We start from the raw sequence: 27,989 nt of genomic DNA on the forward strand, positions 1-27,989 counted from the left end.
CTGTCATGCTGCCCCATTCCCGGGACGTCCCTGCACAGCTGCCCCATCCCATACTGGCCCCCATCCCCTACTTGGCCCTTGGTGGCCTCCCATGGTAAAAAAGGGATCCAAAGGGCACTCTGGTCAGGACCCCAAAGCTGAGTCAGCATCTGCTCCCAGCTCAGAAGTTGCTCCCATAGCCGGCTGCAAAACAGGTGGCTCATAGTGCAGAGTTTTTCCACGTGTTGGGATCATCTCTCTTGCTCCCTGCAAAATGTTTTCCTGTTTTAACTGCCTTGGCTAAGTGTGTGGAAAATCATGTTCCTGTCAGTCATTGCTGCAGCACAAGTGTTCTTCAAGGGAGATGTTACTCCGGCAAAATCCAGCTTTTCACCTGTGCTGCTGGCTTCCTCTGTGGAACAGGAGCAGAACTTTACCAGGTGGTGTTTTGATGTTAGAAACTGTCTTTCCTGTGCAGATTGATGATATGGTGATCAAACCTCTGTAAGACAATGAGCAAGACCTTGTCAGTGTAGAGCAAGCTATGAGGATTAATCCTTTTTTAATTTTTAATTTATATGTCATGGCTGTTGTAAGCAGACCAAAACTCTTGTATGAGTTGAGGCTGAGTTCAGGCTCAGGAAGACTGGCTCTGGGATTGTTTCTTTGACTACCCAAAGTGAGAGAAAGGTTGGAAGACAGTAGAAATGGGCTGGTTGTTTTTGTTGTTTCTCTTCCTGTTTTGGTTTTTTTTTTTTTTTGGATCTCTGTGTGGTTTTTTTAATATTTGTCTTGATTTGAGTCAATAATTAATGGTATGTTTGTCTCTTGGACAAGCATTGGACACCTAAAAGGTGAACTAGTTTGAAGGGGTTTGACTGCAGCTGTTCATGGACTAACAGGTTAGTGAAAGTATAATTAGAATATACCCAGTATTCATATTTAGTGTCTTTTCTTCTGTGAAGATAACGATTTGGAGTTATCCACATAATTACTATTGATTGCAAAAGGGGCTGCAGTATGCAATAGCTTCAAGATTTTGAAACTTAATACAGGGAAATTACTTCATCCCAAAGCTGTGTACATTTATAAACAAACAATTAATGGTTTGTGGAAGAAATGATCTATCACTGAAAGTGGTTGAGGTATGAGTTAAAAGTAGATGAAGTCTTGTGGTCCCAGCAAGCTGTGGACAAAGTCCGGAGGGAAAAGAAAGAGGGGGAGAATGACTTTTATGTTGGAGTCATTGAAAAGTAAATGCCCAATTCCTTTTCCAGGAAATAATTTTTGAAGAACAGGCTTTCAGAAGGAACCCAGAAGGACACCCAGACTTTTGGCCTTGTTTTTGTGGGTCAAATCTCATGACAATGCTGTGGAGAAATGAAGAACAGACAAGGTACTGGAAAGCAAAACTGATACACAGCTGAGGTGATGTTAACATCCCCTAATTAGTTTGCTGCTTGAGCTTCCCCTTCTTTTTCTTTGTCAAGAGACAGTTTTCCTGAAGTGATGCATGTGGGATTCAAGTGCTGTTCGCTGCCCACTGTGCAACACCAGTTTACACACCAAGACAAGGTACTTTCATTTCTTTCTTCTAGTTTGCACAAAGTAGGGAGCTGGTGGTAACCCACAATGGGCTGGCTCCCTGATCATCAACACTTTATCTCATTTCACCGCTTTGAGGATTTGGGGCTTGTTTTTATGACAGGACTCATCAGCCTCACTATTTTTCTTTGCTATCATTACACAAGTTCCTCCTGTAGATTGCACAATCAGCCTCCTAACACAACTTAATGCCATGTAGATTACAATTATGCAAATGCTTATCGCAATTATTGTTTGAAGCAGACTTGCTAGCCAACCAGTAAGTGAGAATCCAAAATCATATTTTTTTCACCAGCTCTCTTTTGAAAAATTTCTAAGATCTCTACTTGATTTAGCAACTTGTTTTATTTCATCAGGTTGATGATTACAATAACTGCATGTTGTTTGAATTCAGTTCATCATCTCCAATCCATTCTGTGCACCGTGATGCAGTTTGCATATACTGCCATGTTCTGTCATCAGGCCCTGACAAAATTTGGGGGAAATCAATTCCCCATGGGTAATTTTCACAAGGTATTTTTATTCCCATTGCAGGTGTAGTCATACTTGCACAATAGTATGGATTCGCTTAAACCCATATTCCCAAAATTAATACTTTACCGTCTTTCAATACGTGTTTCACCTGTCTAGACAGGCTTTCTACTATGGCTCTATGAGTTCAATTGAGATCTAATGACAAAATTCCCCAATCCAAAGGATTTTTGGCTGACTTTAGTAATGACATGCTGGAACACTGTGGGTTCTCAGCAATGATTGGATAAGTTGCAGGACTAGATTTCCCTGGATCATTACAAGGCAACAACAACATATTATGATTTCTTTCAATTTTAGCATTTCCAGGTCTATGTAACAATGAAAAATGAGTAGATTTATGTAAATACAATAAAAAATTTGATAAATGGATAAAGACCTACTATTATTAATATAAGTCTTTGTGAACAATGTAAATGCTCCCAAGCACTTTCTTCAGTCCAAGTGCGATTCATTTACTATTTTTAGTACATTGTCGTTTAAGATCTCCAACTTATCATGTTATCTTGTTCAGATATCAAGGCCCTTTTTACATGATTGTAATGAATACAGGAGTTGATTCCTTCTACCTTTACAGCTGTGTATGTCTCCAATAACACCTTTACATTTATTTGTAAGGGTTCATCCTTCCAGGTCTAGGCATAGTGTCTCGTGCTTGAAAGCTGTGGGCAACCTCATCCAAAGGAAGCGGGGGGTCAGCTGGTTAAGATGACTATATGGAAAGAAGGAAACATGTGAGAGAGTTAATAGATAATTTCTCAACATGTCATTGTCTTTTACATGTGTTTGATCACCTTTTGTCACTACAGTGTCGATTTGATACGATCTGCTGGACAGAATTTCAAAGGGGTTTACTCCTTCCCTAACACGTGGCGTGATTCAGATCCTGGATTCTCATTAAAGCAAAATCTCTCCATGTGGGTTCCTTGACAGAGTTTGTCAATTTGTCGACTGGTAGTCTGATTCATCCTTTCTGCTCTTCCACTAGATTGTGGTCTCCAAGGGGTGTGCAAATCCCATTTAAACTGAAGGTGTTTAGACACTCCCTGAACCATCTCTGCAATGAAATTAAGTCCATTTTCTGAAGACAACCCTCTGAAATTCCAAATCTAGGAATTATTTTCTCTAGGAAAATTTTAACAACCTCCCTGGCTCAACTGGTGTGGCAAGGGAAAGCCTCCGGTCATCCTGAAAAAGTAGAACAAACAGATATTTATAACATCCACATTTAGGTAACTCAGAGCAGTATTTCCCCAGAGTTATTCCACTTTTTACCTCTCCCACAGAGGTTTTCTTTGTTATTATATCTGCATGGAACTGCCTCTTTGGTCCTAAAGCATGTCTTTTGATACTATTTATCATAACATCTGCTCCCATGTGAGTTTCTTCTTCCATCATTTTAGTGTTTGTGAGACCTTGTTGATTTAAAGTGTGTGAGTCACCACAGGCTGGCAGCTGGGATAACCACAAATCCACGGCTAAAACACAAGGAGTAAATTTATTTCCATTATCTCACTAACTGGGGAATCCCTGAAGCAATCTCCAGGCAGAGACACAGGCCCTGTTCAATTTAGTCCATGCCAGAGGATCACAGGCTGCTGTTCACACTGGTTCATCAAGGGCTATTCCCAGCTGCAAGGTCACTTGAGTGATTTACCTCACCAGTCTTCTGCTTTTAACCCATTCCCTCCAACACAAAGTTGCCCACCAACCTTCTGAATTTTTTTTTTCCCAAGCATCTTTTACATCCAAAACAGTCAAATAAATATTTTTCTGTGGCTACTTGGTTCATTGCTCTTAACTCCTGTACCAAGCTATATTCCTGAGAGCGAGGCTTCTTTACTGATACGGAGACTCTCTAAGCAGCATTCAGTACTGCATCTAGGATGTTATCCTCAGGTCCCTCTGAGGTCTAGTTCATTAGTGAACAGATTTGAACCCTTTCATGCTTCTTCTTGTGAGATGTATGACTGTACAGTTTTCCAAAAAAGTTATTTGAGAATTTTAACTTGTGTAATAAACCTTATCAATGGAAGGGGACATTCTGGCATACAGAAACTTGTGAGTCAGTTTAGTATCTCCCATTGTACAGTCCATGGCTTTTAGGAATGACTGTAAAGCTTCTTTCTCTGTTGCCCCAACAATCAATGCTGTAACTTTGATTAGCAGGCCCTTGCAGCTTGTTATTACTAAACGTGTGGCTTCACTATTGATCAGAAATCTATTATTTCATTTCTTGGTTTTACTGATACTGGGGGATCTGCTGGGGATGCCCTGATATTTCCCCCCCTCCTCTTCACTTGTCAAAAATTTTCCAGCTTCACCATGTTTACATCTGCTAATTGACCCTTCCTGCCTATAAACAGCACATTGATTCAGGCCAAAGGGGTGCCCCCATTCAGACCCCAAACCCTTTGCCTATTGCTCTTCTTTTGCCTTCTTTATTGTTGTGTACTTTATACACACCTGACATTAATTGTGAAATCACACTTACATCTGCCCTCTCTGCTTACTGGAACTTTTTCCTAATATCTGGGGCTGACTGTATGATAAAAAGCATGTTGAACAACATCCTCTTACCCTCACTTTCCAGGTCCAAGTTTGTCCATTTACAAGCCACTTCACGCAACCGCTAACTAAAAGCTGACAGAGGTTCTCTACTTCCCTGCTTTACCTCATACAAATTCACAAGATTCCTAGGTTTTTCCACTCCATTCTGAATTCCATATAGAATAAACATTTGGTAAATTTTTACTCTTTTTAATCCAACATCTTCATTTGGATTCCATTCAGGATCTTCTTTAGGGAGAAGTTCATCGGCATTTGGTATTCCTGTTCACCTGGTTTTCTCATCTAGCCCCTCGATTTTCCCCTCACCCTGTCCTTCCTTTGTTTTTTTTCCAAAGCTGCTTTTTTTATTTCATGAGTAAATAAATATTCTAACAAAGCTTTTATATCTCCCCAGTTGTGGTTATATGTCATCACTGTGGTCTTAATCATGCTATTTATCTCATTTGGATTTTTACAATAAGACCCAACATTCTGTTTCCAATTCAACAAATCAGAGATAGCAAACGGTACATGCACATAGACAACTTTCCTGCAGGTCTCACAGCTTGTCCTAAAGGACCCTGACTCACTTATTTACTGTGTTCTCTTCCCCTAATTCTGCTGGACACAAACCTTTCTGATTTACTCCTTTCTCTAACCTTGCCTGACATAGGTTCTGTCAGATTCCTCCTCACCATCTGAATCAGAGTTTTTAGGACCTGATGGAGGATCCACCAACAATTCTACATGTTCATCATTATCACCAAATTTATCATATTTACATTTCACACCACAGATTCTTTCACTGTTTTTGCCCCTGTTCTCAGTTACAGAATGCGTTCCAGTCTGATGTTTAAAGGCCAAAGGCCATTAGTCCACATTTTTTTCTAACATCCCGACCATTCCTCAAAAAGAAAAATAAATCTACATATGAAATTTCATCCTGTTTTTAATCTATTTGACAAAATGACATTAATTGTTAAATTGTATTAAACTTCAAAGGTCCATTTTCTGGCCATTTTTCACCATCGTCCAAATTATACTGTGGCCACCACTGATTACAATACCTCTTCATTTTATTTTTTGTCAGGGGATCCCCTCCAAACTTATTCCAATACTTTCAGATGCATCCAAGGGGAGAGCAAAGAGGACTTTCTTTAGAAGCAGACACACTCATTTTGGTACTGAAAAAGAATTTTCTAAACCAATGTTTCAGAAGCTACAAAATCCAAAAGCGTACTAGCAAACAATGCCAATGTATAAAATTTACCAGGAATATACACGGCCCATAAATTCTACATTCTTTGTGCCCACTATCAGCAGTAAATCCCTCTCACCAACCTTTGCTAACCTTCCCCTAACTCAGAAATCATTGAAGCGTGTCAAGCCCCAAACCTCAACAGGGCAATTCTACCAACAATAATTTATCTTTCTAACACATGGACCTTTGCAGGAGATTGCAGCTACCTGCCTTAATGGGCCAAGCCAGACTGGAATTGGATTCCAGAAAGTTATTTTCTGCAACAAGCAGTTCAGCTGCAAATGGTGCAGGTGGAGCAAAACCCAGAACGTCTACTACTGCCCTTTACTTTCTGGTGTTATGAGGGATTTGGGGGTTATGCTCTTACAGTTTATTCAGCTTTCATCATAGGCATCTAGAAGGATCAGCCATCATTAATGAGCTCTGCTGGGCTTCATGGTCTGTTTAAAAAAAGACATCTACCTATGACCTCTGGGCTTTTTGACCAGAGCCTCTGTGATGGAGTGTTTAATGTCTCTACCACTTTCTCTAAATATCATGGTATGTAAAAGCTTCTCCGTGAATAAATTTTTGGAGATAAATCCATAAACTGCTGTCATGTATAAAAATCAAAATAATTATTCACAGTCAGTGACAATAAAATCCCATCTTGAAGAGTTTCAGAAGTGAGTCCTGGACCATCTAGACTAAAAAGACTAAAGACTAAGAGAACCAAAAATTACTAAAAGAATTCCTAAGGATGTGCCCTAAAACAATACAAAATCTTTTGAGTCTGAAATCAAGTAAAACTAAGCCTAGAAACTGGATAAGAGCATGACTTAGGTTATAAATAGGTTTTTTTAAAGGATCCCTTTGTTTCCTGTATGGTCTAAAATTAATATCTTTTCTGCGCATGTATTACATGACTATCTCAAGTGAATAGTTTTTCAATTTGGAAAAATTCCTTTCTAGACTCTCTCTGTATGAAAGACTGCAAAAATGACATCTGCATTTTCACTCACCAATCTCTCAAATGTGACTGGACCATTGCTGTAGGGAGAGGAGAGACATTTTGTGTTAATGTAGACCTGCAGCAAGCAAAAGGGTAACACCTTTCAGTATGTTTTTCTCCTGGTATCCCAAAGCCAAAAAAAGACTTGCAAGAAGTCTCTCTGCTCTGTTACATTTCGAGGTGGTTTTTTTTTCCCCACTGTGTTAGAGAATCATCTTCTTTCACCAGTAGCTTACTGATTCAAACACAGTATTTGACTTGTGTGCCCTAGGGTTTCCATTCACAGCTGGGCATGGAGATGGGGGTTTTGGTGGTCAGTAAGTCCAGAGTAAGTTGAATTCAAATTCACAGCAACATTCATCTGTAAGTTCCTGTTACCTGTGCCAGAGTCATCCTCATAAGAGGGAAGGCAGATGATTTCTAGACACCTCATTCTACACTGGGTTTTCATCTAATTATGATTTTGAATTTGAAAGCTCTAGGGTGGAGTGGGACTAAAGGATTTGCTGCTCTTGTTGGCCTCCCACCAAAAGCTGCAAGTAAAAGCTAGAGGGCAGCTGATGGCAGCATCTCTGTGGAGCATGAAGAGGGTGCTCATTCACTCCAGGATCAAGAGAGACCATGTCATTCCCTAAAATCTGTTGCAAGAAGAATGGCATCAACCCTAATGCAGAAAGCTTCTCTGCCTACAGGCTAAATGTGCTTCTTTTGGCAAGATTACAGTGAAGTAGAGGATGATAGTAATGAGGAAAAGGGGTTCTTAGCCTTGTTGTACCTTTTATATATAATTCAAGGTAATCAAACCTTTCCAGTTAACAAGCACATTAGCCTCAGAGCTGCAATTTTGAATACTTTACAGATCAGCAAGAATTTCTGAATGGCCTTTTCTCCTTGGATCAGACCTGCTGGATAAACCTACTTCTCCTCTCAACATCTTCAGTTTGTTCCTGTATCTACATCCTGGATTTACAAACCCCTTTCTCCCCACTCCTTTTTCTTTACTTTGCAGACCCATTTGCTAGGATGCCTCATTCAAAGCGTCCCAGAAGGCTCTCATTGCTGATATATTATGTTTTGATTTGATAGATGACAGAAAGCTAAAGCTCACTGTGCCAAAATGTTCTTTGGAAGTTGTCACGTCCCATGTGTTCTCAGACCGCTGATATGTTTCCCTTGTGCAGGTACCTTGTGATACCTCCAGTGCTATGAAGCTGTTGTGATTGTCTCGGCTGATGAATTTAAGGATCTTATCCTCTGGAATAATTTAATAGCCATTCAGTTTAACTATGTTTGCAGTGTTCATTCAAAATTTGCTAAGATGCTTTTCTGGGCTTTTCTTATGCTTCTTGTATGGCTGTCAGTAAATTTTCACACCCTCATCTTGATGGTATCAGTGGACTGAAAATCTCATTCACCATCACCACCTCTTTTGGAGTTGATTTTCTGAGTTGATTTCCTGCATTGCACTTACCTGCTTCATGGTATCTTTCTGTCTCTGTGCACTCTACAGGTTTTAGATCCTGAAACATGGTTTCCTCCATCACTATTGACCCTCTTAAGGCAGATGACTTTACATCTACCTCAAAATCTTAGCTGGAGTATCATGATAAACAGTAAAGCTGATAATCTGTTTAAAGACTAGAGCTTACTGTGCTAATTTCTGGGGTTTTGGGTCTTTATCAATCTCTAAGTGTTCCACTCTGACCATTGGTTTACCTTCTGGATTTAAAAATAAAACCCCTCCTCTTAGAAGATGCTATTAAGCATCACTTAACAGCTAGGCCCATCAGTTCATGTTGGAAATGTCTGATATTTGTTTGTACCATGCAAACGCAACAAGCTGCTCTTTTTATCTCTGCAAGCCATGTTTAAGGAGTTTTCTGCTGGGGCTACGTTTTTTGACAACTCATTAGAAAATAGCTTTTGCTCTGGTGTCAGATAAAACCAGATACATTCTTTGATCTCATCAGTCTGTTAAGTATGTAAAAATATCTGTTAGTCTAGTAATTGAAATGACATCAAGCAAGCAAACAACTGGGAATTAATTACATTAATGAAAAGAAGAGAGGAAAATAAATCCTTTTATAATCAAGAAGGCAATTTCTTCTTTTCAGTGCATTGCAATGAAGAAGGTTGCATTATCCTGTTGGAGGATAGAGTCTCACTGAGGGACAGTGGCATCTGCTGCACGTCTGCTCAGCCACAGCTCAGTGGTCAGATGGAATGTAAACTTGGGAGCTCTGATACTCCAGGCTTACAGAGTTGAGTTTGTTCATGCTCTGTTCTCTGAAGCTGCTGTGTTTCACCTCTGTGATGGATGTGCTCCACTTCTTGACCAAATTAGTGTTAGTTTGGTTCAGTCTCCAAAGGGAGAAAAGGCATAGGCCATATGTAACTGGACCAAGAACTTCTCTGGTTCCATCCTATTCTCTGAAAAACCCCACAGGGACAGGGTGATGTGGTGAGCACTGATGCATATGGGCTTGGAAACTGGAACACCTACCATGCAATTAACACATGACTAGCAGGTGGTTCTTCCAAGATTTGTTTATCAAGAAACAAAGAAAATTGTGGTTACAAGGAGTCTCATGCTTACTTTTCCATCACAGGTGATTTCACTTATTCTGTAAATGACAGTGAGCCTTCTTTGAGCTCTCCCTGCTAAGCAGCTGGCTGCATGGTGGTGATCTCCCTGTGAGCTGGGATGCCTCCCAAGGTTGCTCCTTGTCTGGGAGACCTCTGACCAACTGCAGGTCTCTGGTAAGTGACCAATATCACCTTGTGTTTCAGTGCACTAGATTTGACATTGCTAACTTTGAATCATTATTATGTCCTCTGCAGTAAGTAATAGAGTGAACCTTGCCATCAAACTTTAAGTCTCACTTTCACATCTTACTTCAATAGAACAACTTTTTCTGATACCTTTGGTGGTGCTTCTTCAAGCGATCTAATTCTCTCCTACCTTCAGAAATGTCAGTTATGTCTACTTTCCTATGAAGCTGTCCATGTGCCCAGTTTGTATCCCTGTTGGAAGCAGTGGAGGGTAGATGTTGCTATATAGCCAGAGTGACTTTATTTAGACTCTGGGAAGACATGGTGTTGCTCTGGTATTAGAAGGGCAATCAGGTTTGGGCCATATCAAGGTTATTGCAGGGTGGGAAAGGCTAATCCTGTGTCCATGCCCGTGCCAGATGCCCACACATCTGAAGTAGCTGCTGATTTAGATGACCAAAATTTATATGTCCAGCAACTGAGTGATGAACTGTTGTTCCAGCAAGCCATATTAACCAACTGCATTTTATACCCATGTTATGCTTTAAGCTGCAGTGCTGTCTAAGTTTCCTTTAGATATTTGCATGTGCATACACACATCCTTGCAGTTATGACAGGAACACAAGTTTAACTGACATATTGCTACTGTGCTTTGAATCTCCAATGTTAATTAACACAAGTTAACTCTTTATTTGCCAAGAAACATTTAGTAGTGTCCTATACATCAAAATGTCAGACAAGGTTTTATGTTAGAAATGATGGCTTGGGAAAAGATAAAAACATACCTTTCAGAAGAGACTGGAATAAATGGCAAACCTTTTTCACGTGTTTAAATTCTTCTAGGAAATGTTTGTATAACTCTGATACAGATGGCAACCTTGATATCACACAAAAAACCCTGTATAAATGAACTTGGAACAGATATGCTTGCTTTATAAAGCAGGATACTGAAGTATGCACAGCAGAAAGGGAAATATTTAGAGTGTGTGATAGCAGAAGTGTGATTTGTGATGGCTTAGATGCTGAGAGGGAAACCTGCCCTGAGCAGGAGCCCCTCCAAGAGTATGTACCCATACCTATATCCAAGTAATGCCCTGGGGACATTACTGCAGGATTTCAACTGATCTCCCAAGGCACAAGCCAGGGCACATTGGCTATGCCTAGGTTGCAGTAGAAGCAATTGTAGTAGAAGAGCAATCTTTGAGGCATCTGTAAGAAGTGTTCTTCACTGTTTTCTTTGTTTCTATCTTATATAGCTGCTATACAGTCTTTGCAGATAGCCATGCTGAGGGGCCTGACATGGTGGTTGTTGCTGGACACATGGAATCTCAGGTCCAGCGCAGGCCATGCTTGCTACAGGCTTTTAATACAGTGTCTTGTGTTAAGCATTCCATCTGTAATATGGCACAGGGCTTGGACATCTTCCTGCCCACTCTCCTACCATAGGTTACCCAGCCTGCTTTTCATACTTTAACCTTGCTGCAAGTGGAGACCTAGGATGGTAACACTGAAGTGGGAGATCCAGGGCTGAAGGTTCAGCCCCTGGGGGCACTTTTTGGCCCACAGTATTTTAAGTTCTGAAATACTCACTGTGCCAGGAGAAGGTCTGCTGGACAAGCTGCAGAAAGGGTAAAAAGAAGCAGGGAGATGAACCAGAGACCTCCTGCAAAAGCTTGGGCTTTAAGTCTCTACATCACACTCTGTCTTCATCACTCTCTTTTTCATTGCTTTGAAAACCAGCAAGATTAGGAATCGTAAAAGTCAGTTTGACAACAGTGAAGACAGCATCTGTCAAGTCTACAACATGGAGGCAGCAAAAATGGTTTTGCAAACCCTCCACCTCTCTCCTGCTGTAGAAGCTGTAGGTGCTAGTACTCTTCTTGTGAGGGGAGAGTTCAACATCATGTTGTTCTGGGGCCACATGGCACCACTGGTAATTGAGTTATGAACAGTTTTTTCCATGCCAGTCACCAAAAGCAGATAGTGATGCCTCTTTCTTCCTTCTTCCTAACAGGTTTGTGCTGACAGCCTGGAAGTTATTGCTTCTGCAGTTGCCTACAGATACTTGGAGTCAAACCCTCACCTTCTTATACTTTCTAATAAACAACAGCCTCTAAGACACAGTAGAAGTGTTTTGCAAGGTGTCGAGCATCCTTTGGCTGTGTTAGGGTTCCTCCCAAATGGCACCAAGCATTAGGAGAGTCCTTTGGTGCTCAGCAACCACTTTGAGATTGATCCACGGGCTTCAACATGAGTGTAAGGTCTTGGGCACTCCACACCACCCTGCCCTGTGGGTCTGTGACCCAAACTCATTCACAGTTCAACTTCCCTGAGCTCGAGCATGGCATTTCCCTGTCATTCATGCAATGAAGCTCATGGTTCTGTTGTGTAAATATCCCAAAGACTGCCCAGCACAAAACCAACACACCCTGTCTGCTCTTCCAGTCTGCAGGCCAACAGAAACAGTTTCTTCTAAGGTTGTCTTTTTGGACATCAGTTTTAATGCAATGATGAGTGCTGTCAAATGCTGTGGCTTGGATTTTTCTCCCATTCTGTAAGAGAAACGACCTGTCAATTTTTCTTACTGTTATGTCTTACCTTTAACAGTCTTGTGTTTGGTGACAAGGAGGCAAGAATTCAATTTTGTTTCTGTATTTTGAAATAAATGCAGTATTCCTAGAGCCCAGGCTAAAATGAAATACATTTGAAATTTCCACATACTGCTCCTCAGACACACACATGCACTTAGCAAAGCAAGAAGCCTCTGAGAAAAAGGAAACCAAATGAAAATGAGGACTCTGGCTATTACGAGCTCCTGACAAGAGCTGTCATTTTGACCAACAGCTGCAAAATAGACTCTGGACACCAAATCAGTAAGGAGGGAATAGACCATATGAGGTAGGAATGGTTCTGGGTGGGTCCCATCTGCGTGGTAGCGGGGTTCTGCTCCATAGGACCAGCTCTTGCTGCTCTTGTTTTCCTTTCCCTTTCCAGGCTTGTCTCAGCCAGGGCTATTTTCAGCCAACTCCATCCTTCTCTGCTTCCTTCCCATCCCCAGGCTCTGCAAGAGGGATCTCCCTTTGCAACAGGCACCATGGAAAGGAGCAAACATTTCTCTGTTCTGAGTCTGTCCCTTCTGCATCTTTTATAGCAACTTCCAGAGGGCAAGAAAATTGGCCTTCCAGTCCATGGGGGAACAGCTTCCCTTGTCTCAGCTCCCTTAGCAAACAGGCTTGCTCTGGAGGAGCAGGATGCTGGAGTGAGTGGATGAGATGATTCCCTGGCACAGATATGGCCTATCCATGTCAATCCAGCAGACTCTGCTGAAGTCTGTTGACATGAAGCACTGTGAAGAGGTAATGCCTACAAGCCTCAAATAAATTCCAGGGCTGGGAATGCTGCCTATCTTCGAGTCGGCAGAATTGAAACCCTGAAATAAGAAAATATTCCCTATGCTATGCTCAGCAGCTGCAGGAGAGGGCAAAGCTCAGCCTCTCTCCAGATTCCTCTTCTTCTGTGGTTATGGACAGCCTCTGCTTCCACAGGGTCAAAACACAACTTGTCTTTGGGATGTATTTGCACAGCACAGACAAAAAGCAGACCTATATTCAAATTAGGAAACTGGTTTCCTTGTTAAGATGGGGAAAATCTGTTGCACAGGAGCCACACATTTGTTGGGCATATGCTTCCCTTTATAATCAGTTTAGCTGTAGTCCGGGCAGTGCTGGTATCCTTGATTTATAGCAGAAGCCAGGACATTTTTTTTGTTGCTTTCAAAGGTTTCCTGCAATTGCTTTGCAACCTGTGCAGAGCTTCAGAGTGCGGAAACATTACACAGAATTACACAGAGTATTCTGAGTTGGAAAGGACCCACAAGGCTCATCGAGTCCAGCTCTTAAGTGAATGGTCCATACAGGGATTGAACCCACTTGCAGAGTCCTGCAGTGCAGGGATACCCCTGATACAACAGGAGGCAGCTACTCAGCCTTGTGGAACTGTCATGGGCTCCATGAGCTGACAGCAGAGCTGAGTTTCTGAGAGCTGACTTGCTTTTCCTGTGGTGACTTGTTATGTAGGATATGTTAAATAAGTTCGGGGGGGGGGGGCGAACCTTTTATCCTTTTGCTACCTTTTATCTCTTACTCTGGCCAGCTTAGCTGTCATCTCTGATGCAGCAACTGCACCACACTCCAGAGGGATCTGAGTGCCTCATGTTGCATCAATATACTGGTGGTGGTTCTCCTTCCATTCTATGTAAATACACCCTCTCATCTGGCTTGCATTTCTGTCACTCCATACTGGAGTGATTTCTAGATGATGCCTCTCCGGCTGCTGCACTGTGCTGAATTTGGGCTCTTCACTAACAACAGTGGTATTTGGTGTAGTCCCAGGTTTAGGACACCTGACTTCAGCCCACACTGAGGACTGACCTTGTGGGTATGTTCCTGGCTGCACCCAGGGGACATGCTGGGGTCGAGGGAAAAGAGAAGACACTTTGAATTTCCTCTTCTGCCCTGACATTTTGCCTGAGCTACGTTTGGTCCTGTAGGCCCTGGGACAGTGCCCGTGATGGGCTGTGGGGAACCTGTGCTAGTGCAGTGGCTGCTCTTCCAGCGTGAAATTCCCCACCTTTTAACTGCTAATCCAGGCTGAACTGAGATTTGTTGCGGCTGTTGGGTGTTTGAGGTTGGGTTTAGTGCCCCCAGACCTTAAGGTATGTAAAGCAAGGGCTTTATGTGGCCTTCATATCTTGGGAAAAAAAATCTACGCAGCCTTTCTTAAGGGTTAATCTTTTTTAAAATCAGCTCACACAGAGTTGGTGTTAAAAACTTTAAATGACATGAGCTCATCCAGGCTCATGGCTGACGGGGACAGACTGTGGTTGAAGCATCTGGCTTACCACCAGCCCCTGGTAGCCTGGATGAGCCCCTTGGCAAGAGATATTTGTCACAGGCAACTTCTAAAAGAGAAATAAATGAATCCACCTGGTGAGTTCTGGCTGGAAGGAGGAAAGAGAAAAGGAGGGAAAGCAGATGGTGTTATCGGTGCTCTGCAGCAAGGGGAGGCAGATGCCACGTGAAGTCCAAAGGTGGAGTTAGAAGTAGCAGGGGCTCACCTTGGAAAAGGGGTGGCATGCAGATGGGGTGATTCAAGGGGAAGATGAAGCAGGTGAGAGGCAGGAGAGAGTTGTCAGATCTACTGCTCTCTGTCCTCTCCCTGGGTATATGCCACCCCCACCCTGGGTATAGACCCTTGGAGCTCTGCTGTCCAAGGAGGCCTGAGAGCCCCCAGCTCAGGAAGGAGACTGAGGTGATGTGTAAGGAAGCTCTGATCCTGGCTGTGGGGGACTGAGGACACTGACTCGGATGTACCCAGGCCTAGGACAGAAGAGCAGTGGGTGTTGCTGCTTGGAGCTGCTGCAGGAGGTGGTTCCAACCTCACCTGTTAGGTACTTCCCAACTTGGATAGCCATTTTGTGGTTCAAAGCTGGCTTTTCTAGATGCTCTGGAAATCTTAGGCTTAGGTGGCATGCTTGGAGATTTGTGGAGATTCTACGCATGGAAGCACTGGATGGCATCAGCCTTAACATTTGGGGTCACCAGAGGGTTCCCACAGTAGGGGCACTGAGCAGAAGACAGTGTTGCTTTTGCTCCCAGTGTTTTGAGGCGCATTTTGAGGTTCCATAAGTGATGTCTGGGCAGGCTCCAGAGGTGCCTGGTCACTTGATACTCACCCAGATATTGCAAGCCCTTGTCTGCCTTGTTGTGAGAAGCACTGCGCCTGCATCAGCAATAAACAATAACACAACAACTGGACTTGAGCCTGTGGAAAATGCTGTGCTTTGCCTCATGAGAAAATGTTTTAAGACCTACTGGTACAAGAGGTTTAATTTCACATTTTCCCTCTAGCTGCTCAAATGCAAACCTTATCCCCAGCTGCACTGTTTTCCCCCAGTTTTCTTCTGAGCTCCAGGAAATGTCCAACAAAGCTCAAGTGCAGCATCACAGGTGCCCAAGAGCATAAAGCAACAGCCAACCAGTTTGTAAATAGTTCCCTAAATCAGTGAAATATACCTCTGGATACTAATTTTATGATAGAATGGGCTTATTTTGGTGAAGTTAAGCCCGCTCCTACATCAAATAGGAGGGGGCAACCCCAGCCAAGCCCAAGGTCATATTCAGTCGGTTTAGCTAATTCAGAGCAGTTTGAGTTACAGCTGAGTCATTTTATACCTGTTTTTTTTTCCTCTTACTTTGTATAATCTCTTCATCTGATTGCTGCAGATGGCCTTAGGCTTTGTGTTCCCTGTGGGAGCAATGAAGCACAGTACCAAATGGGACTTTAAGTGGATGGCTGCAGGGAGAAAATGTGTCCCTGCACTTCTCTGTTTGTCAGGCCAGCTGCACATGGCCTTGGAGACAGCAAGTAAAAGAGCAGCTTTGAACTTGGAAGGTCTTTATTCATCAAAAGCTCAAACCTCTATAAACTAGTGATGGTGCCCCTCTGGTTAGTTGTCCTTTTTAATTATTATTATTCTAACAGAGAAAAACAGACAGCAAAGGCATTTTTGATTTACAGGTCAAGGCCAGCAACAGTTGAGAACCTGCTGTATGAAGAGGGCAGGTGAAACATGGAGGCTGGGGAAGGAGGTGACAGTCGCCTCCCCCTGCCCCGATACCAAACTCCCCCAGAGAAGGGCAAGCAGGGAAGGAGTTGCCTGATGGATGCCCCAGGGCCATCCTGTGCATCCCTGAGTGGGTCTTTGCTGCTGTCCTGGGTTCTTTGCTGAATTGGAAGGGAAAAAAGCTGGTGCCACTATCTGGTTTCTGGCAATTATGTTTTGGAGTGGCAGCATTTGGAAACTGATGTTTAAATGTTTCAATTCCTTGTAGGAGATGCCCTTTGAAAAAAATCCTCTTTTCTTGGTTCATGTGACTTCTGAAGAGACAGGGAAAATAGGACTGGTTTGCATTTTTTTGTAAAAGTCTTTGTAAATAGTATAACAGTTGGTAAAAAAAACAAATGCAGACGTTCCACAAGGACCAGAAGAGCCATTTCTTTCCAATCCAGAAAAAAGTTTTAGTTAAATCTGAGCAGATCACACCTATGTATGTATTTTGTTGATGGGAAATAAATAATAAACCGTGAAGTGTCAACTTACTGGGCGTGAGAGGTGCTTTGACTCCCTTATGAGGATCAACACATGCAGATCAGGCTATATCTGATTAAATAGAAGAGAGAAATATTGGTTCTTACAGTAAGAAATAACTAGTTTTCCATGTTTATCTTAGAACAGAAATTCAATTTTTAGAATAGATATCAAATAACAATTGTCTAATATAGACAATATAATATATATTTGATTTAGAGTCATGGTAAGTGAAATGGTGAAAAATGCAAATGAAATTACATCACAGCCAGGGCATATTATATTCCATGTTTATTGTAGAGTTACATACACCACGTACAACTGGCTAACGAATATGAAAATCAGATAGGAAATAAGAAGAGTGATGGGGAGTGACTTTCTGACATTTGCACCAGCATTGCCCATTGCAGTGGCTGCTGCTTTTGCTGTTTCCCTTTTGACTATTGTTAGAACAAACCTGGATTGTACCAGCAGGAACACTTGGCTGAAATCCACACAATATGCAAATATGTTTTCCAAATAACTCCAGCAGTTTTGTTTATGCCTGATTAGAGGGACAGCCTAACAGATGTGACAAGCTACTGACTTAAAACCAGGTATTGATAAATTTATTAAGCAGTTGCAGCAGCTTCAGCGCAGGCTCACAGGAGGCTGGATGCACAGGCAGCCATGGGAAGATCCCATACTAATGATCTGTTCATCAGAGGCTATCAGTCTTCTTTCTCTGTCACAACTGTTTAGACTGTAAAGCCTTCACAAGCTTCATGTGTCCGCATCAAACTAGTAAGATTTTGCAGATGTCACCTCCCTTCCAGAAAAGGGTTTCCATGGATTTTCCTGGTCTTTTCTCAACTTGCCCTTAAGCTCTCTCCCCTCCCCTCCCCTCCCTCCTCGCCTTGCCTTTCCCTTGCCTTCCTGCCTTCCCTGCCTGTCTGCCTTCTGTCGGGGCAGGCAATCAGCAAGCAGTGCCCGAGACTGCGGAGTCCCTGTGGCACCACAGGCGATGGGATGTCGTGAGCATTCCCCGGTGCCACCCCACTGCTGGGGTTTTAAAGCTGTGGGTTTAGGCTACGGTTCCTGGGAGGGCTTTCTTTCCACTGTTAACTACAACCTGTTCACATGTTTAAGAATGAATGGGTTTAAGTCCCTTCCAAACTTCAGTTGGTTAATTGTTGTTTCATGCTTTCATAACTACAACAAGTCTCCAGGGTCAGTCGTGGTCTCTGTCAAATCACCGATTTTCTTTCCTGTGATTGTCAAAATAACTAAGCTTGTACCTCTTTAAAAACCAGACCATCTTGCCATCCTTTCCTTTTTATCATTCGTTATTTGTGCTTTTCTTTTACACACCCCCCAGCCCCCTTTTCTCTCTTTTTAAAATTATGATTTCTTTCTCTCTGCCTGTCACAGTTGCTCTGCACCTCTAGTCCATTTTCCCTTGTATTTTATAGCCTGCATGGCACTGACACTAAGGATAGCCTGGCTGCACCTGGACACAGAGTTCCCAGGAATAAATAAGTGCTATTTTATTTTTTATTTACAACATCCCTCCTTACACAATTGAGTACCGACCACCAGAGACAGCAGTGCCAGGCCTGGTTAATTCTGAGGAAATACCCCAAACTTCATCTATTTCCTAAGCATTTGTTCTGGTGGGTAGAGAGCATTAACAAAAAGGCACCACAATCTCACAAGTGTAGTTTGCTGCCTGCATTACCTACTAAGCAGGCAAAGAGGATATTTATAACAGGGATACAAATGACTTTCCCGGAAAACCAGGCCATTTCCACAGTCTGCCACTGGGAGCAGAGGCTTGCTGCTGTGGTGTCTGAGGCCAGGCAGGAGCAGCCCAAGCCTGAAGCTCCCTGCAGGAACACTGTCACCCCACAAGCAGTCAGCGATCAGCGAGCCCGGTCCCGACTGTGAGGGCCTTGCCCCGGACACCCAGCACACGCAGAGAGCAGAGCAGCGCCAGGGCTCTCTCTGCAGAAGGGAGTGCACCCTAGAAAAGGGGGGTTCGGGGCAGCAACCCACCAGGGCATTTCCTTCCCTTCTCCCACTCACATCTTGTGCCCACAGTACCTATGCAATTGCTTTCGGGGAAATTTCTGCCAGGCAAGTATTTGTTTACCTCGTAGTGCAATTTAGTAACTATTGATAAAGAGAAGCCATTATCAGGACACCACAGGCACACAGAAGCAGCTCCATATCCACAAATTAATGTGATAAAGCTTTTTTTCCCCCCCTTGGCCTACATACATTTACAAAGAATACTGTTAATAATAACTTATCTAAAAAAAACCCACAAAATAATAGCTGTTCTTTTATAACATTTTAATGACATCCTGCAGCAAGAGCAAACCAACCCAAGCCCTGCAGACAACTGCTGTCCACCAGTACGAAGCCAACAAGAAGAAAAAGAAAGCTTAATGTGTATTCAGTGAGATAGGAGACTTTTTCTGTCTTTAGGGTTTTTTTTTTATTCAGTGACTCAGAGTTACAGATTGTTTGGAGAACCGGTCATATTTTTAAAACCCGGAAAAGGCTTGGGTTCAATTCTGCCATCCTGAGATCTCTGAGATAGCTATTGAATTCTGTTGAATCTATCTAGACAGGCTGGATTGGTGGGCTAAGGCCAGTTATATGAGGCTCAATAGCCCAAGTGCTGGGTCCTGCACTTGGGCCACAACAACCCCATGATCATATATCATAGCCCAGCACTACAGGCTGGAGGAAGAGTGGCTGGAAAGTGGCCCAGCAGAAAAGGACCTGTGGGTGGTGGTTGCCAGCAGCTGTACATGAGCCAACAGTGTGCCCAGGTGGCCAAGAAGGCCAATGGCATCCTGGCTTGTATCAGCAATAGTGTGGCCAGCAGGACCGGGGCAGTGTTCCCTCGTACTTGGCACTGGTGAGGACACACCTTGTGTACTGTGTCCAGTTCTGGGCCCCTCAGTTCAGGAAGGACATTGAGATGCTGGAGCACCTCAATGGAGAGAATGGCAGTGAAGCTGGGGAAGGGTCTAGACAGTAAGTCATATGAGGAATGGCTGAGGGGGCTGGAATTGTTTAGCCTGGAGAAAAGGAGGCTCAGGGGGGACTGCATCACTTTCTACAGCTACCTAAAAGGAAGAGGAATTAACAGAGAACCAAGGGCAAGTGTTGACATACCACAGTGATGCTTCTGTAAGCACAGTCCCACTTCAAGGATTCTGGTCCAGATTTACATCACTATAGCCAGGAAGGTGCCAGGTAAAATTCATAGATGCGACGATCCTCTGGAGAAATCAGTGCTGCAGCTCCTTCTAGCTTTTTCTCACGACGAGCCTCCTTCCTAAATTGTACAGCTGAAGTTTGCATTTAAAATCTTTTGGAGCAGAATTAGTGGGTTGGCTCTTGACTTGCAGTGCAGTGTTACACAGCAGTAAGTCCTGAGTGTAGTCCAGCATGTTTGGTGACAGGTCTCGTTTGTGGCTAGATGGGTTAACTTGGCATATTATTTGCACACGCGGTACACAACGGGACACAGTGGACACATACCACTAACATCTGCCATACACTACACATCTATCACAAAGAAATGATCTGGAATATCTAAACTTTTACAAATACAGAGAACTGGCTGCTAGCATATACATAAGAGACCTTCTTTGATCACATGGGGCAGGCCAAACGGACTAAACCCAGAGGCTGCTGTGCAGTGCAGATGCTTTCCTAAGGGAAGAGTTACTGAAATTGCCCAGGAAAGTCCCCTTCATGATTACAAGACCAGGTAGTAAAAACACATACCTCTTCTTCCAAGGCTGTTTAAGTCGGAGGGTGATTTTTTTTTTGGTGTCTGTCTCCATGAGAGATGGTGTTTTGCAAAATCTCGCTTATAAGAAAACCGATTTAAAATGGCAAAGGCAGTCTGGGAATTTTACCCATTACTAAATCCAGGAAGTGCTCCTTTGCAGACCTTGATGTTATGATTTTTAGAAAATATAAGAAATTGCACAGAAGATATGAAATTAAAAACATGTATAAAGTAAAACCATGGTTTTACTGGCAATTTACTGTTCCTCATCTTTCACGAGTCGAACAAGTTGCACCTACTTTATGGTGCCCGCTTGCTCCGTTAACAAAAATACAGGTATTCCACAATACCTGCATATTCCAAAATAGAAACAATTATGAAATACCACCAGCCCTAACAAATGTCCATCCTTTTACAACTCTCCTGCAAAAAAAGGAAGTTTCCTTCCTTAGGCAAGGATGCCGGAAAAAAGTGCAGGCTGCAGTCTCAGAAGCTGGTGGTGTACTCGTTCCTTGTGCTGGCGCTGGTCTCTGTGTAGCCACTAGCATCTTTTGTTACTGTGAAAGCCCTTTCTGCAGCTCGGCGTGGCAACAGCAGCTTGTAGGCTGCTGCCCTGTACTTCTTTGACATGAGGTTGTAGAGGACAGGGTTGATGGTTGCACTCAGGTAGAAAAGCTGCAGAGCAAATATGTTAAAGTATTGGGAGAACAGCATGGTCCTCACGTCTCGGGTGTTTATAAATATGATCCTGCCAATGTGGAAAGGCAACCAGCAAATTACAAAGGCCAGAACCACCACAGCTATAAGACAAAATAACATATGCAGCAGTTAAGGAGTGAGTTAACTTTTCAACCGTACAGTAAACTAAATTTTATGCGGCTGATTTTGCAGGTTCTTCTAATTGATACAAATGATATGTAGAAATAATGGCAGCAAATTGTTGGAAAACCATGAAAACGGGAATAGCATCAAGTCTGACTGTTAGTCTTCGGATTAAAAGGTAACTTGTAAAATCTTAAGCTTAACAGTGAGATGAGTTTACTGAGCAAAATGTAAACAACCAACAGTGGTATAACATCCATATAACAGCAGGCACAACAGAGATCCCTCTTGGCAATGTCTGTAATGCCACGTATGTGATATGAAAACAAAACTCAGAATAAGAAGAGGTGTTTTTGAGGAAGCTCCACAGCAGCTCCATTTGCTGCAGAGTTGTTTAACATGTTTACATCACTGAAAAAGACCAGGGCTGCACGTTGGTCACCCAAACTCCTACAGAATTTGCACTATTGTGGTGGGATGGGATCTAATGTAAAGACCTTACAGCGCAGCTGGGCTATTAATTTTTTTTCCATTGAAGCTCCAGCACATATCCCCAGACAATTACTGCTGGAGACATATTTTAGTAGATGGATCTCTAGCCTGAGTCACTTCAGCTGTTCTCCTGGGCTTGTGTTGCATTTTAGCACAACGCAAACAAATACAAACACTCTTGCAATAGCAACACAGCAGGAGCAGATGAAGAACAATTAAATAAGTCCATTACTGTATCCATATTTTTAACTATTTTTGTTTATAAATGCATGTAAGTAAAAGAATAATTTGTGTTGCATTCTCTGTGTTTCTCAGAGATTAAAAGAAAAAGGCTATAGACAAAGAAAGTTTACATCTGAAATACACCACAAACACATTGCTCCTGGCTCTTCGAGATAAGGGAGCATTGGTCTGGTTCAGTGGGTTCTGAGGAGATCACGGATATGGGTGTTTCTGTTGGAAAATCTTATGCCTGCTTCAATGTAAATACCTTCCTCGATTAAGGCAGCAAAAATTTTCTCAGGCTTATTAGTTCCTTTCCTTTGTGATACACTACTTCCATCCAGCTGATTACCTGACCCTTGATTTACTAGCTGATCCTTGGTAAAAGAAATCTCCTGTGTAGCATGTAAAAACCGCACTAAAGGTATAAAGAAAAAAATAACAAGGCCATTGTTTTTATGCTGCTTAGTTGGATTTCTTTTTTCATTCCTTTCCCTTCCTTTCCTCCCCCCTTTCAGATTGGTCACTGCTTACAAACTTTAAAGCCCCAGAGCAGACTGTGATCTCTATCCTTCCAGAGCCTGATGCTAGGTTAATACATGACTGAAAAAATAAACTAAAAATGAACAGCATCCTACATCTGTAGGAAGTGTTTTGGTATCATATGAGTCGTCTTCAAACAGCTCATAGGGATTAAGTTTCTTTTTTTCAGCCCCCTTGGGCAACCAATGGATTTACTCCTACGAGAGCTACAAATGACCACTAAGGAAATCAGACTTATTTTTCAGAAGCAGAAATTTTTGTGCAGAGGTGTTGCTGCCCACTGGAAGGGACTACTGATGTTACAGTTTTACTGAAGTTGCAGACTACCCTGCACTCAGTTCTGGCTGGTAAAGTTTAGAAAAAGGGTATTTCTACAGAAGGCAGTCTTGCTGCTGGATGCGCAATCCTACACGAGTGAAGCCTCAGTCGTGAGGGAGCGAAATCCCTGCCGTGGCAGTTCCCGGGAGCACTGGTGGGCTCAGCACCATGGCTGGGATGTCCCCCTGTCCTATTCTCTATCCTGCTCGGGAGCTGCAGGTGCTTCAGCCCTGGTTCTAACCCCAGCCACGGCCCCCTAGCCCCGGTCCTAACCCCAGCCATAGCCCGGGTGAAATGGCAGAGGGACTCACCCAAGATCTTGACTGTCTGGCGGTGCCCCTTCTCCCGGAGGACCGAGCCGGGGCCCCGCAGGCGGGTGTTGCTCCGCCACAGCTCCCGGCCGATGAAGCCATAGAGGACGCTGAGGCAGATGACGGGCAGGACGAAGTAGCAGGTGGTGACCCAGAACATGGTGGCCAGCAGGCCGGACTGCAAGGCCTGCGGGGTGGGCTTGCACTCGCGGCTGAAGTCGGTGTGGTTGTCGGGCTGCTCCACGCCGACCAAGAAGAAGAAGGGGCTGGCAGAGAGGAAGGCGAAAGCCCAGAGGACGCCGACCATGGCCTTCACCCGGCGTTTGGTGACGACCACCTTGGCCTTGAGGGGGAAGCAGATGGCGAGGTAGCGCTCCACGGTGAGGGCGGTGATGTGGAGGAGAGTGCAGTAGGTGCAGCCCTCACTGAGGTAGTGGGAGAGGCGGCACAGCAGCTGCCCGAAAATCCAGGGCCGGGAGCGCCAGAGGCGGTAGAGGTCGAAGGGCAGCCCCAGGAGGATGAGCAGGTCTGAGACGGCCATGCTGCCCAGGTAGAGGTTGGTGGTGGTCTTCATGTCGCGGTAGCTGCGGATGACCAGCACCGTGAGGACGTTGCCCGCCACGCCGAGCACGAAGAGCCCCAGGCAGATGGCTGTGATGGGAACGAGCACCCACAGGGGCACCGCCAGGCACAGTCGCTCGTCGCAGGGTGGCCACGGCCACGGCCACGGCTCGCCCTCGCTGCCGTTCCCGCCGCCGCCGCCGCCCCGCATCCCGCCGGGGGATGCGCCGTGCCCTGGGCAGCGCCTCTCCTTCCCCTGGCCGCGTCCCCGCCCCCGCTGGGACTCCCGCCGCCCGCAGGTACCGCGCCCCCGCCCCGCCCCGCGGTCCCGGCAGGGAGGGAGGGAGGGAAGCAGGGATGGGAGAGGGGCGGCGGCGGAGCGCGCATAGGACTGACCACCAGCAGCGAAAAAGAAGGTACTTTTATTGTCCACAGACTCTTAAAGGTACTTTGCTACATCGTTTTATGTATTTTCTATCAGACTATACAGATTCGTCTTCATGGAGCCTGACGTTGTACAACCGTAAAGTGATATGTTTGGTAGTGTATCTATAGAGTTTTAAAAACTTTAGAGCTTCTCTTTTTCTTTTATTTATTTATTTTTGGAATGTACAGTATATGAGGTAAAATTAAGATTACATTAAAAACTGTCGTCAATGCAGTAATATGCACTGAGGCTCAAATGGCAAATACACTATTAAATGACTATCAAAAATAGGAGCTCATTTGAATTTTACTATGAAAAACGTAGGTCACTGCAGGTTACCTGCAGTAACAAATCTTACCGTTTTAGACATTCAACCGTAAGAAATCTCTGGGCTGTGACACGCAACCTCATTTGCACTGCCAAACATGGCACTTTTAAGAAGGTTCTAGAAAACATCAGTTATCGTGGTATCCTGTGGGAAGGTATCAGCCTATAAGTACAAACGACAAATTTGAAATAAAATGTAAACATACAGTACATTTTAAAGACAGATCATTCTCGCCACGTGGAGGCCTAGTTCTTTGCCATTTCTTTTTTTTTTTCTTTAAAAATGGAACTCAACAACATTATTCTACAGCACAGATCGTTGGACGTATAAACAATTACAATACATGCCCGTTCTAATATAAGAGAAATTCTTCAGAGATCTTCAAAGCACAAGACAGAGGTTCCTTTTTTATTATTATTAAGACTGACAGAAGTGTTTAATACCATTAAAAATGCTAAACTGAACACAACTAGAAGCCATTAATGATCCACTATCTTGTAACTCAAATAAATTAAAAATAGCTAATTACAAAGTGTATAACAAATAACATAAGTGTGATGAGACAAGGATTTTTTTCTTAAAGATAAGTTTCACTACAAGCTTTGTGTCACTGGCAGTCATTGACATCTAGCAAGATGTTCAATGGGATACTTGTTAAAGTTCAGTCTGGTCATTCAAGAACTCACAAATGCAAGCTCACAAAACATTGATGAGTTATGCCATTGCAAAGTGCTCTAATGCAACATTAACTACATGCAATCAACAATTTGGTACAGTATCCAAAGAGACATTACATTAAACATTAGGATCTCAAGAAAAAAGCAGCTTTAAGTTTTCTGGTGCAAATTACTACACTTCGTCTTCTGATTTGGTGCCCCAAAGAAAAGAAAGAAAGAAAGGAAAAAAAAAGGAAAGAAAGAAAACAAATAAACAAAGGCAGTGCTTGTTTCTGGTGGATATGGCAAGTGAATGTTGGGGAAACAGCAAAAATTCAATAATGAATTTTATCTCAAAAATCTATTAAGTAGCCAAAATCAGAGGGTACAGACATCGGTATAAACTGCATCCAGTCAAAGGTCAGCTTCAGAAATGTGTTCTGCAATTTAAATAATAAGTCTAAGAAGTTCTCTCACACCCTCCCTTCTATATTCAGAAGTAAGAGAGGCATTTTTGTAAGTAAACATCAAATCCTGGGGGTAAGATAAACCACTTGTGCCATCTCCTTGTAGTCTTTCGAAAACATCTACTCGCAGTGAAGAACTCCACATTTATCAGGTAAGAAGCTTCCTTCATGCATGCTCTTCCATCGAATTTATTATTTGCTGCCTGAGAAAAGCCCCTTCTGTTTTTCAGCATAAATCCTGCTTCCCAAATAATTAAGACAAATGAGGAGGTAGAAATACAGCGCTAAATTGCTTTCACAGCATCAGATTAATATTGTATACAGCACAAGTTTGTTAGTGTAAGTTTTAAATGCGATTTACACATTCTTCCCTGTTATGGTAGCAACCCTTAGAAGTGTGGGCCAGGAAATCATCTTTACACTCGTGTTTAATGGTCAAACCCTTTTCATTAAACACTGTGTGCCTGCCCCATATCGAGTTTGTACTGCAAGAAGGCATATAAAGAAAAGATTATATTTCTGTGGCTTGCATTTTAATAATGTGTCAGCCTATACCTATGACTAAGTGTTTTAAAGTGGCTGAAAAGTTTGCATCAGTCTCAATGCCGGTGCTAAATGCCTGTTTTTGTAAAAGCAAGAGAACAGAATTACTTTTAGATTATGAGAAAGTAAAATGTAATGGGCAGCATTATAAAATAGATCTCTTTTCTTCACTTTATGACGAAGTACTGAATGATAACAGCAATCAGAATGGAAAAGATAGCAAAAAGTGCAAGGATGACAGCAGCACACACTTGGTCACTCTGTGACCATTGTGTCCTTGTGGTTTGCACAGTGTCCTTGTTGGTGCTTGCCAGTGGTTCAGTCCTCTGAGAGATGAATAGCACTGGTGCGCTGTAGGGGCCTACCAGGTCCTGGTGACCTGTGGTCTCTTGGCACTGTCGAATGGCACATGCGCGGAAACGGTATTCACAGTTCAGCTGAAGGCCTGTGTATCGGAATGACCAGTCTGGACCCTTGTAGATCTGGCAGTGAAGGAAAACCAAAGAAGATACATCAAGTCCTATATACATATGTATCTCAGTATGGCTGATGACAACTCACCAGTGTTTTCACCCGTGCAAGAAGCTCAAATATGCAATTTAAATGCCAGATAAACTCTCCAGTCCTTTTAGTGAAACCCAAGAACTACATTTGCTTTTATGGAATGATGAGTACACACCAAATAAACTCTGTCAGAAACCCCAGTGTTAAGGTGTTTTAGTGACCCCTTATAATTAGATGTAATATACAATATCGTTATCATGTGATTTTAGGCAGTTAACTCTGTATAAACCTAATTCAATAAGCCTAATACAATGCAACATAGTTTGTTGTAGTTAAGTTATCGTGTATTTAAAATATTATATTTTATCCCAATAAGCACTGTATCAGGAAAGCTGCAAGGAATCCTCTCAGTGATTCTTAGTTTCATCATATTCCCAAGACAGATATGAGGGTGTTCTCCAAAGGTGTCTCAGTTGGCTGGTTAACATGAGTTTACAACTCTTCAGCATGGAGTGCCTAATTCAGTGAAATCTAAATGCTGGTTTCTCAAATTAAATAAATCTGCAGCTACATAAAGGTCCTGTGAAAGCCAATAACAACTCATGTAGGCACAGTTACAGGTACATCAATAGGTACTGAGCCATTATGTGGGTAGCACAGTACAATTTGATTTCTCTCTTAAAACCCCTCACCCTCCTACCTCCCAATATCTGGATTTCCTTTATTTACCTGGTAACAGGATACAGAAATATCACATCATGCAAGACCTTTCCCTACAGTTACCATACTGTTAGATAGTATTTTACATATGTAAACCACTGACCATTCAATGAAAGAAGGAGGAAATCCCTTCCAATTCTGCTGTTTGAAGAGCTCTTGCTGTCCTTTACTGGAATCTACAACCTTTAGACTTTTCTTTCTGAGGCGGGTCATCGGAAGTGCAGCTTCCTCAAAATTCTGCTAATTTGGATCATGTGTTTGGTAGTGAGCAAACAGGCCACTGACACACATCCTACTCCAGCTACTGCTATGCCAGCTGGCAGGGTTACTGCCCTCAGCTGCTTGTCCTCAGTGCCTTGCCAAAAGTTGCTTTTCCCTCAAATGTATTTGCTGGGGTATTTATATGGTTGCTTCCTAATGTCTTTAAGAGCTTAGACTGATGT

At 43.1% G+C, this 27,989-nt stretch overlaps 2 protein-coding genes and 1 long non-coding RNA gene across 13 annotated transcripts in view; 1 reads left to right on the forward strand and 2 right to left on the reverse strand.

The window, feature by feature from the left end:
• LOC113949795 overlaps window positions 1-27,989 on the forward strand; it is a 36,719-nt gene that overhangs the window by 637 nt on the left and 8,093 nt on the right. For both annotated transcript variants that reach the window (XR_003528575.1, XR_003528572.1), the window contains exon 2: window positions 1,257-1,375. This is a non-coding gene — a long non-coding RNA (uncharacterized LOC113949795). The remainder of the gene's footprint in view (window positions 1-1,256; window positions 1,376-27,989) is intronic.
• MLNR (motilin receptor) lies at window positions 19,901-24,287 on the reverse strand. Of its 2 annotated transcripts, none has more exons than XM_027648806.1 (2): window positions 23,341-24,287; window positions 19,901-21,432 (listed from the first exon to the last, which is right to left on the reverse strand). In XM_027648806.1, exons 1-2 carry the CDS (start codon window positions 24,110-24,112, stop codon window positions 21,119-21,121), a joined length of 1,086 nt encoding a protein of 361 aa, XP_027504607.1. In that variant the 5' UTR covers window positions 24,113-24,287; the 3' UTR covers window positions 19,901-21,118. The 2 variants fall into 2 exon arrangements, with proteins under 2 accessions (XP_027504607.1, XP_027504598.1); XM_027648797.1 differs by having other exon boundaries at window positions 19,901-21,307; window positions 23,341-24,135.
• FNDC3A (fibronectin type III domain containing 3A) overlaps window positions 24,308-27,989 on the reverse strand; it is a 117,542-nt gene continuing 113,860 nt past the window's right edge. For 6 of the 9 annotated variants that reach the window (XM_027648743.1, XM_027648735.1, XM_027648747.1 and 3 more), the window contains one exon: window positions 26,484-26,804. In XM_027648743.1, coding sequence (XP_027504544.1) covers window positions 26,490-26,804 — 315 coding nt within the window. In that variant the 3' untranslated portion in view covers window positions 26,484-26,489. Of the gene's footprint in view, window positions 26,805-27,989 lie in introns of all 9 variants that reach the window. The other 3 variants (XM_027648729.1, XM_027648788.1, XM_027648781.1) reach the window with 1 other exon arrangement.

Source organism: Corapipo altera, unplaced genomic scaffold (assembly GCF_003945725.1).
Source record: "Corapipo altera isolate COAL_440 unplaced genomic scaffold, ASM394572v1 0, whole genome shotgun sequence".
Classification (NCBI taxonomy): Eukaryota; Metazoa; Chordata; class Aves; order Passeriformes; family Pipridae; genus Corapipo; species Corapipo altera.